Source organism: Tupaia chinensis, unplaced genomic scaffold (assembly GCF_000334495.1).
Source record: "Tupaia chinensis unplaced genomic scaffold, TupChi_1.0 Scaffold000612_1, whole genome shotgun sequence".
Classification (NCBI taxonomy): domain Eukaryota; kingdom Metazoa; phylum Chordata; class Mammalia; order Scandentia; family Tupaiidae; genus Tupaia; species Tupaia belangeri.
This window is the reverse complement of record NW_006160131.1, coordinates 4814478-4825715: the sequence shown is the minus strand read 5'-3', so window position 1 is coordinate 4825715 and position 11238 is coordinate 4814478. Positions and strand designations below refer to the sequence as shown.

At 53.3% G+C, this 11238-nt stretch overlaps 1 protein-coding gene across 1 annotated transcript in view; it reads right to left on the bottom strand.

The window, feature by feature from the left end:
* SH3PXD2B (SH3 and PX domains 2B) overlaps positions 1 to 5299 on the bottom strand; it is a gene marked incomplete at its 5' end in the record, with an annotated part of 73691 nt that extends 68392 nt beyond the window's left edge. The window contains 1 exon segment of the mRNA XM_014591758.2: positions 5219 to 5299. Within this exon segment, the coding sequence (XP_014447244.1) occupies positions 5219 to 5299 (81 nt within the window).
* Between the last annotated feature and the right edge of the window lie 5939 nt (positions 5300 to 11238).

Sequence of the window (11238 nt, the reverse complement as noted above, 5' to 3'; positions counted from 1 at the left end):
CGCGTAGGATCCCCAGTCCTCTGTGCTGGGGCCTGCCACTCTCTTTTCCATAAAGAGCCTGGGTCATGTTCCACTGCCCCGTGTGGCCTCCTCCAGGCTATGGACATTCCCTCTGCCTGAGGGCCCTGCCCCACCAGAGGGGGCAACGACTTGTTTTCTGTCACCCACAGGTTTTCCCTGAGGTCCTCTGTCTGCGGGAAGCTGATTCTACTCTAGTTTCTGGGCTGGCCCTGAATGGCCAGTCATGTGACCCAGGAGAGGCCAAGGAGACTTTTGTTCAAACTGTGGGGGATGAGGAGGTGTCTCCTCTTTTTTCATGAAGTCACTGTGTCATCAGGACCCAGCCTAGAGCTGTGGCTGACACCACACCAGCCTGGGTGGTTAAGAGAGCCAATTCTTGTAGCCAGTGTAGCCCCCAGATCCAGCCACACCTGAAGCCACATACCCGTAAGCTTCTCTGTGAAATTCGGCTAATCAATGTTCTTTTTGAATAATCCATCTTGACTGCATTTCTGTCATCTGCACCTAAAACAGTTCTGACTAAAACAAGATCTCCCAGCCAGGAAGTGGCAGAATTTGGATCAAAGCCCAGCTCTGCCTGATTCCAAAGCCCAGGATCTTAACTACTCTATTAAACTGGCATCGTCCTCTAATCTTTACGCCAGTTTCTAGCAGCAACCCAGGCCCATCAATAATCCTAACAGCTGACATTTGCTCGGCGCGCGACGGCCCAGAAACGACTCTCTCACATCGTCACGTTTTGTAAAAAACAAGATACGCTTCCCATCCCATCCCATCGAACAGCCTCCTCGGGGGTACAAGCCAGTGGTTCTTAGTATATTCCCAGGGTTACACACCACAGCTATGACCTAATTCTAAAACATTTTCATCGCCCCAGAAAGCACCCAGTACCCATCAGCAGTCTCTCCCCACCCCGCCTCGCCTCTGCAGCCACCAGTCTGCTCTGTCTCTACGGGTTTGTCCATCCAGGACACAGCCCATCACTCCCAGCTCACAAGAACCTGGCAAGAGAGCACTAGAGAGGGCACCCGACAGCACAGCGGCTCCCAGCCAGCTTCCAGTCTGAGCATCCATGCTCGCTAGCTGTGTGACCTCGGGCAAGCGACTCAACCTCTCTGAGCCTGGGTTTCTTCATCTGTTGTCATGAGGAATAAACGTGTCACTACATCAGGAGGTGCTCAGTGAGATGGGGGATGACACTCAGGGCTTTGGAAATGCCAGTTGTTTTTACTGTCATCGTCCCATGCCACCGAGGAAGATACCCAGGCACAGAGGAGTTAAGGGGTGTGTCCATGGCCACACAGCTGGTGGCTGCTGGGCCTAGGTCTCCTGACCCAGTCCCCTGCTTTTCCATTACGCCACCCTGGCTGAGCTGCTCCTCCACCGAGACACGGCTCTCCCCACACTCTGAGCCAAACTACTTGTGAAAAAAACCAGGGCTGCTGGCCAGGCAGGAGGGAGGGGAGGGCGGAACCATGAAGTCATCTAATCAGGGTCCTCAGAGGCAGCTGCCTTGGGCTGGGGGCCCTGCCCCGGCCCTGTCCTAGCTCTTGCAGAGTTCCCTGTGGGGGCGTATGGAGGGGCTGGGGCAGGGCTGGGGCAGGACCCAGCCAGCCCTCGGGGCTGTACAAAGCCTACGGCTGCCCAGCCTTTAGAAGCTTTGCCTGGACAAGTGCTGAGGCAGCTATTTACTACAGAAACCCCCAATTACGCCTGGTTATGTCCAGCAGGGAGGAGAAAGGAAGCCGCACTCCTAAGTTCTGGTAGAAATAAAAAGTTGAGTCAGAGCAGGAAAGAGGAGGGAGCGGAGGCGCTGGGCCAGGAAGGCCTGCGATCATACCCTGGCTAGCACAGTCCCCAAGGATGTCACCTTGGGCGAGTCCCATCTGGCAGAGACAGGTGACAGCTAACGATGCACCAGGCACGCCTCACTGAACTGTCACGGGAAATGCCGGAGAAAGTGCTTTTGTCCCCATTATGCAGAGGAGGAAACTGAGGCTCAGAAACAGAGGTGACACCACACTGAGCCCTGAGAAGGCAAAGCTGAGAAGGCCAGGTCTGCGTGACCCAGGAGTCGAGTCCGAAGCCTCTGGCTACACTGGCAGAGGGACTGGCAACACAGTCGGCTTTGCCCTGGTCTGGCTCAAGGTGCTTCACGGTGTCACTGATGAATATGCACATAAGTGTCACTCCCTCCTCACCCATCTCCTCCTCCAGACGCCACACCACCACCGCCGACCTCCACCTCCCCAGCCCCATGGACAGGCTGGTGGGCGGGCTGGGTTGGACTGTGGCCTAGAATCCCAACACACTCAGATTCTCTCTCGGAGACTGGACTCGGCACCCAGAAATCCCAGTGCACTGACCGTTAAACTCAGGCTGAAGGCGCGGGCTGAGGAGCTAATGGGGGTGTGGGCCGGTGGGAGGTGAGGTCGCTGCTCCAGGGAGGCCGGCAGGGCCACGGCACAGGCCTGGAGGGGATGCTGGGGCCACACTGATGCTGGAAGCCATGGCCTGTCAGGGTCTCTGTGGGGCTGGCTGCATTTCCTGCTCTGGGATCCCTGGGACACCCCTGCCTCTCCCCATAAATCTGAGCCTGCCGCTTTCTGGGTCTAAGACCTGTGGGTGTGAGTAACCCAAGGGAACAGTCATGCACCCCAGGGCTCCCTACGCCCTCTGCTTCTTCAGGAACGGGCCAGGTGGGCCAGAGCCTCTGAAGGCAGGGTGTGGGTGGCCCTGCCTGTCTAGACCCTCCCGGTGAGAAAGTCAGTTTAGCAACCTGCAAAGATACCTGCCCCGAAGTCACTCCTGGACTGCAGACCTGCTTCATAAAGATGCGTAAGCCACCCAGTTTGGGTGCAGGATGTGGAGGGTCTCTCGGCCATTCTCACAGGATCCTGCCTCCTGCTACCCATGGATGGCCTGAAAGGCACCGGGCAGGGCCAGCTGAGTTCCAGCTGGACTGGCAGCCCGAGAAACACGCTGGGTGTGTGTGCCCAAAACCCGAGGAGGGAGAGATGGAAGAGCAGGGACTGCAGACTACGGCGTGACTGTGCTCCATGGGGCGTGGCCCCCACCACGTCTCTCTTTCCAGCAAGTGCATGTGTCCTCTGGGGAAAAAAAAGGAGAAAAACTCCCATCTCCCTTCCTCCCCAGCGTCCAGTGTCTGCTCCTGCTGAGTCCATGTAGAGGGTACCACGGCGCCGTGAATGTGCAGGTCTTTGCAAGGGCCCAGGTCACTGCGGGGCAGAGCACGGTCTGTATGTGACACGTGCAAGCGTCTGCCGAGTTCATTACGCTTATGGTGATTAGGTAACTGGTGTCGACTAGCTTACGGAAGCGGCAACACACGGCAGCTCGCTAGGTAGGCGGTCGAGATTGCTCTGGTGATGGGAGAGAGATTAGAAGCCCATTTAACATAATGGGCTTCTTCCCCCTTTAAAATAACAGACCCGGGCTCTGCAAATCCCCTCGCCAGCACTTTCCAGAGTGACCAGGTCCCCGCGGCCAAGGGTGCCTGTGACTCATATCTAACCCGAGACTATGTAGGGTGGAGACAGGACGGTGTGCAGAGGCCAGGGCCTGGCTCCTGATGGCCCAGGAAGATCTACTTTACTCTGACCACCTGCTCGTGAAGCTACCTTTGTCCAGGTGTCAGTCCCCACCTGTGTGACTTCGCCCACTGGCTGTCATCGTCCTCCCTCCTAAGGATTGGCACAGATGCACTATGACACCCGACAATGTGTCTGCCAGGGCTTCTGAGAAACGACTTGTACTCTGGGCTGCTGAGTGCAAGCCAGAGCTACGACAGCCATTTTGCAACCACAAGTCATGGGACACGAAGTCAGCACCATGGAACGTGGTGGGGAGAAGCCGGTCAGGCGGCACTGAGAAAACCCCGATGAAGCCTGCACGGTCTCTTCCCCTAGGTCATTACGTAACGCCAGTCCAAAAGCCCTCGGTCTGCTTAGGCAGTTGGAGCTGGGTTTCTGTCCCTTGCAACAGAAGCACCCGAAGTGATACACAGCAGACAGGAAGGCGGCATTTCAGGGTGGAGACGTGAGCTGGCCTGGGGGCTACGTGGCCCTCACCATGAGGCAGGGAGCAAGCAGCACCAGTCGGAATGCCCAGCGAGTCCTATCGCTCCTAAGGCCTTGCGACTTCCCACACCTGCTTTCGATTACTCATCTTGGGAGACATTGAGATGAAGCTACCGGTCTGTGGATTATTACCCTAGTGAGGACAGGCTTACACTGAGCTGCCCGCTTACTGCCTGACGGCCCACGGGATGGCGGCATGTGCGGTGTGCATTCACGCTCACTCACTCAACAAACATTCGCCGGACGTGTGCTATGTGCTGGGCCTTGAATTAAACACTGAGGGGAGAGAGGAGGAAGACAGGAAGACATGGTTTCTGTCCGTGACAGACACAGTATAGACGTGGAGACAGACAAGCAGATGACTGTGACAGGGAGAGCTGTGTAGGGTTCTAGGGGTGCAGGACCCTGGGGAGGGGGTGAACGTGGGGCCCTTAGAGCACTGTGGGCATTTTAGGAGCCCACCATGGGACCTGGGGGCACAGGTTAAGGTAAGACCAGAGATCCAGGCTGTCTTCAGAGCTGAACGGACCCAAGAAACAACCCGAGCAAGCTCAGAACACGGAGCTCACCAGCAAACACCACTGTCGTTCCAATCATGTTCAGACCTAACTTGAGAGCCTCCTAGGAATTTCAGACAGGTAGCCTGTACCACTGTGGAACAGTCAGCAAGAGCTTTTTCTCTAACTGAACAGCAGAGCCTACAGCAAGAAAGTATATCCCGGGATCAGCAGGTGGCATAACAGCTATGTTGCTGGACTCCCATAGTGTTGACTGCGGTTCAAGTCCTGGACCCGATGGCGTGTGTCTGCCTGCCCAAGATCCTGAGAGGAGAATGGAAGAGAAGGGATTGTGGCATGGGCATCCCCTTTGGGGCCTGATTTCTCACTTTCTGTCTCTCTCTGTCTTTTGGCTGAGTGCACATGTCCTATAGCAAAAACCTCTCCAAAAAAAAAAAAAAAGAAAGTATATCCCGTATGCCCCCAAAGCAACAAATGGTTCTTAAGTCTAGGAAACAATCTGGACTCTCAAGTCGCAGTAGAAAGCAATTCCAATGAAACGTTCCTGCCCTGCAGCTCAGCCGAGACCCAAATCCTTACCTGGAGGTCGAAGAACTTGCTGTAGCGACGGTAAATGGCCTCAGTGGAGCCGCTGGACCACGTGACCCGGATGATGTAGACCTACGAGAAGGACAGAGGGAAGGGCGTTAACACCGGGAGGGCCTTCATCCTCGGAACCCGGTGGGGGCCACTGTCCAGAGTCGGAGAGACTCGGGTGTGGGCCTCGGCTGGACAAGTCCCAGCTCTCCCTGAGCCTCAGCTTCCTCCCCAACAGAACGGGTACGACCCCACCTCGAGTCGCGCAGAGCGTCAGATGACATCAGGGTGGGACGCGTTAGCATGCGCACGCTCAGGAGAAGGTGCTATTCTGGGCACTGTGTGGATTTCTTGCTCCCCACTCAACTCAGAGCCACAGGGCTGGCTATTTTTCCAGGAGTCCTGGAGACCTGCCGCTCTCAGCCTTAGTCCACCAAGCTGTGCCATCGGGCCACTTCCACCATGGAGGATTCACGCCAGGTCGTTTTTCCCCCGAGTCCTGGGTTCCCTATCTGTGATCTGCTAATGGCACAGCTTTCTCTATGCCCCTGGGCGGTCTGGAGGAATTAAGGATGCACTTGAGGATGGAGAGCTATCTTATGAACCACTCGGCCCTGTTTCCCACCTGTCAGGGGTCATGGCACGTGAAAAAAGCAGCCAAAGAAGTCTTCAACAAGTTCATGGAACAATAAACCTGTACCTTAATTCCTTTATTCACCAGCATTCTTAAGTCTCCCGTAAACCAAAAATTCAGTCACATCAGGGAGGCCGCTGGAGGCCAGAGGCACCTGCCAGGGGTGTGGTAGTCATGGACACCTACGGGCTAAGGGGTCAGGGACCAGAACACCTGTAACCCATTCCTGGCCAGGAAGTCATCTGTTGTTATAGGGGCCAGCAGGTGGCATAGTGGCTAAGGTTCTAGACTCCACATGCCCAGCTGTGCAGTGTGAGTCCCAGACCTGGTGGCTTGAAAATCATGCTGGTGTATGTGTGTGCACACCCCAAAACTCCAGGAGAAGGGAGAAGGGAGTGTGGCGTGGGCATTCCCCCAGGGGGTAATTTCTCATTCTCCCTCTCTCTATCCAATGAGTGTACGCTCCTTACGGCAAAAAAACAAAAGATACAAATGAAAGCTTTTTGGAAACAGAAAAATGCTGCATAAACGTTAAGGGGACTCAGCTGTTAACAGCCATGGGGGAACACGGGCAGAGCCCCTGTTCTTCATCAACTGAGGGTTAGCCACAGAGATAACTCATACGTGAAGACAAGACGTGAGTAGTGGACATCTTTCTCCCCCCAGTACTGATAATCCTTCCTTTCACCCAGAGCACTGCCTCCTCCTGGAACCCTCCTTTTCCACCTTCAGCCCAATCCCTCAGGCACAGAGGTGGACATGCTCGCCATCCATGGTGATTGGCTGAAGGGTGAGCATGTGGCCTGGGCGTGGCCAATCAGAGCCAGTAAGAGTTAGCCCTGAGACTTTTGCTCCAGCTCGTCTGCTAGACCATTAGGAGGAGGAACTGGGGGGAGGTATCTTGTCTTTTGGGAGGTGCCTGATGACACAGTCTGACCCTTACGGCCCACCCTACTTGAAGCTACTCCTGGACTGTCCAGTTTCCCAGGCCAGTAACAGTTCAGGCCACAGCTCCTCTTGTGAACTGTTTTTGCAGAAACCCATTTAAGCTGGATCTCTGACACATGGAATCTAGCCCTGATTGATACGGGAAGGGAGGCGAGAGAGACCTCTGAGGCAAGGAGTGGACACAAAATTCAGCCAGCAGAAAAGGAGGGCAGACCGTGGTGGAGGAGGACAGAGGGGGCAGGGACCAGCTCAGGGTGCTGGGGGATTGCCCTGGACAGTGCTTCCACGGTGGTTTCAGCCAGAGCAAGGGCGTTCTTACTAGGATGCTCACCCTCACAACAGAAAAAGGTAGAACAGCTTTGGGGGCTTGAGCCAGAGCCCGGCATGCATGTCATGGACTTAGAAGAGAAGGTTCTCCAGGTGAGTGGAGAAAAAGATAAGACAAAACAGAAAGTAGCCTTGAAAGTCAAACTGAGCAGCTCACCAGAAACGAGCTCTCTGAATCCAACATGGATTTTGTTCAAAGATGGAAGAGAGAAAGGAATTTGGGCCCAAATCAAGAAGCTCTAGACTCACATAATCTCCTAATCTGAGTCTCGCTTTCTTATCTGCAAATGGGGCCAGTCTTGAATATTTCACAGAGCTGAGATGATTATGGGGGCAGAGCTCTGAGCTCCTTGCCAGCAGAGAGGAAATGCCCAGGAAATTCAAGGAATGATGGTGCCCTGTGCTCCAATTCTCCAGTTCCCGCTCACTTGCGCGTGCGCTCTCTCTCTCTCTCTCTATATATATAGGTTAGAGTTTTTTTTTTTTTTTTTTTCTATAAGGCTCATGTGCTCGCTGGAGATAGAGAGAGACAAAAAACGAGAAATCACCCCCAGGGGGATGACCACACTGCAATCCCCTCTCCTCCATTCACCTCTTGGGATTTTGTGCACACATGCACGCGCATCCTGCGTGTTTCAAGCTGCGAGGTCTGGGACTCAAACCACGACTGACCACGTGGGAGTCCAGCACCTTAACCACTATACCACCTGCTGGCCCCAAAACAGGTTATTTTGACACCAAGGACTGAGGCCCCCTACCCCCGCCCCTCTGCATTGTTTATGAGTGCTGTTTCTAGGCAACCCCAGAGAGTCAGGGACAGGCCGGGTTGTCCTTCAAGAGGCAGTGGCAGCCGCTGCTCAGGAAGGTCATTTTCTGATGAAAAGAAGCCTTCTTCAAAATGACCTGAAGGGCTATTGAGCTTAACCCGACTGAGTTTATATGGAAAGAAGACTGAATGTGCTTCTGTCCCTCGACCCTGCTCTGCCACGGCTCCAGCATGGAGGCAGTGGGAGCAAAGAAGCAGGGGCTGGAGAATGCTGGCAGGCCAGAGGAGCAGGACGGAGCGGGGGGTGAGGAGGCCGAGGCGGCGGAGGCAGGAGAGAGGCCGGCAGGCCAGAGGCCAAGTGCATCCTGCTCGACCAGGGGGAGGCGTGTGACAGGGCCCGGTCCCAGCGTGTCTGTTAAAGTGCCCAGACAGCCCTCCTGCCGCTGCGTGGGAAGTCCGAAGAGCGGCAGGGACACCAGAAAGGAGGCTGGCCCCATTGGCAGGGAGTCAGAGCTCAGCGGGACCCCAGGGCTGAGCCTGACCAAGGGCTTCACCTTCCCGAGCGGTCCACTGAAGCCAGAGAGGAAAATACCACCAAAGGTGTACCAAAGGTCCTGCCACTGGGGCTGCTCAAGCCAAGTTTGGATGACCATTGTCAAGGACGATGAGGGTTAGAAGAAAAAGACTGAGAGATCATCACATATTTTATGTTTTCCTTAAAACCAATATGAAAGGGCACTCCCATAAATGGAAAAACGAATTCTGCTTACAGGATTCATTGATCTGTTTACGATGTTCAAAGCCCTGTACTATGGTTCGAAGACTCTGCGAGCCTAAGTGGCTTACTGGAATTAACCTCTGAACCAAACTGGGTGGCTGTTCTTCCCGGCACTGAGCTAACTGCAATGGAACGGTCCGCATGCGGGCCCGTGGCCTGGTCCCGGGTGGGGGGCTGGAAAGGGAGTCCGTGCACCGGGTCCCAGTGCCAGCCCTGAGCCGGGTGAGACCCACAGAGTACTAAGCTCTCGGGCCACAGGGGCCTTCTCTGAAAAGAAGACAAGAATGTCCCTCGAGGATGAGCCATGGTGGAGGGGCTTTGCCAGGCCTGACACATTACGGAGGCGGTCTGTGTCCTTCTGGGGTCAGGCTGCTTCGTGCTTGGGTGGGGCCCTTCCCTTCTTTTGGGATCTGCACCCTGACTTCCCTCCGTCTGTGAGGAGGTGGGCCTGTCTCCCAGGCCTGGCCAGCCCCAGCCTGGCCCTGACCACAATGATGGCTCAGTGGGCACCTGACCCAAGCCAAGCTGGTGAGACCCCATCCTGGGACTTTCGGAGGCACACAAGGAACAGACTTCAGTTCTCACTGCCGTGGCGAACTGCGGGAGACGTGCACCAGGAGCTTCTCTGTGCAGAGCCCCCGTCACACGGAAGAGAGTGGAGCCACAGCAGAGAGGAGGGGGAGGCCCTGGGATGTCATCAGGACCCCTGGACCCAGCCTGAGCCCTAGACATTTCATGGATGCAAGCCACAAAGCCCCTTTCTTGCTTACACCAGTTACTTTTTGCTACTTGAAACCCCAGCAACCTTAACAGACCAGACCTGGACTTTTAGATAATATCACAGCCCAGGTAACACGGGGGCGCTCGGTATTAGGGACGCTCGGTGTTACGGAATTAAAGCAAAAGCTTAAGGTGGAAACAACCCAAGTGTCTGCGGATGGACCCGTGCTATTCAATGGTTTGAAAATATCCCCCTAAAGCACGAGTGGGAAACTTGATCCCCAGTGCAACGGTGCTGGGGGATGGGACCTAATGAGAGGTGACCAGGGGGTGAGGGCCCTGCCCTTGTCACTTGCTCAATGATGCTACTGTGGGAGAGAATTCCAAGTGAATTCCTGCTCATGCGAGTGGGTGTGGCATTGAGGGAGTGGGTTTTCTCTAAAAGGACAAGTCTGGCCAACCTGTGTCTCTCTCTCCCCCTCACTCTGACCTTTGTCCTTCTGCCATGCAATGATCAAGTGAATTCCTGCTCATGCGAGTGGGTGTGTCATTGAGGGAAACCTGTGTCTCTCTCTCCCCCTCACTCCGACCTTTGTCCTTCTGCCATGCAATGAGGCAATGAGGAGGACCTCGCAATTCTGGCCCCTCAGTCACGGACTTCTCAGACCCCAGAAATGTGAGCCAGTCTCTGGTACCGTTACGAGAGACACAGGTAAGGAAACGGAGGCTGCGTACGCAATGGAATATTATCCAGCCTAAAAAGGAAGGCGATTCTGACCCGCCTTGCAACACGGACGAACCCTGAAGCCACCGGGCGGTGTAGGTAGGCGGTCACAAAAAGACAAAATGCCACAAGAGCATATGCAGTACACAGAGCAGTCCCGTGTAGGTACCACAGGGAGGGCGGGGCGGGAGCTATTTTTTAATAGAATTTTAGTTCAGGAAGATAAAGAAGGTTCTGGGGGTGGATGGTGGTGATACTGCACAACAACGGAACGAACCTGATGCCACCGAACTCTACACTTCCAAACAGGTGGAATGGTAAATCTGTACTTTATATGTATGTTACACCAATGTAAAAAAACAACCAAAACCCCTATTTTTCAAAGATGTATTTATTTATTTAATTTCGTTATTATTTTTTAAATTTGACCAGAGAGAGACAAAGAAAAAGAAAAACAAAGTGAGAAAGCAAGCCACCAGGCTGAGGACTCAAACTATATGGTCAGCCATGTGGGAGTCTAGCACCTTAACCATCATAAGTCATTCTTTACAGGGAAAAAATAAAAAAAAGAATAACTGAAAAGTGAACAGAAACCTTTGGCCAACTTGATGACTTTTAAATATATTTACTTATAACCAAAGCATTCAGTAGCAATAGTTTTTAAGATTTGAATTAAATATAAGAGACAATTGAAAAATGCTACAGAAACTAGATTTGCATGAAATAAAACTTTAGAAAAACTATACCACTGGGTAAACTTTTGCAAGATGACATTGATACTTACAGTCAGGGGAACTGGGTCTTGAAAAGCCAGGCTCATTTCATGGCAGTAAAGAAATAAAAGCAGACGTTCACACTTCTAAGCAAACAAAAATAAATAAAAATTAAAACAAAAATACAGCAAAACAATAAACTTACATTTTATTCTTGGGAGTTTTGTCCTCCTTGCCCATCATTTACTGAAAAGTACTCTCGTCTCTGTAATTAACTAAACTAAAACAGTATCACTAGAAACCTGTTTGAAGTTTTTTAAAAAGCAATTTCCACTTATTACTTTGGTTTGTGGATTGTTAATAGTCAATGAAGGAAGAACGTAGGTCTATTAAAAGGTCCAGAGGTAGTGCCT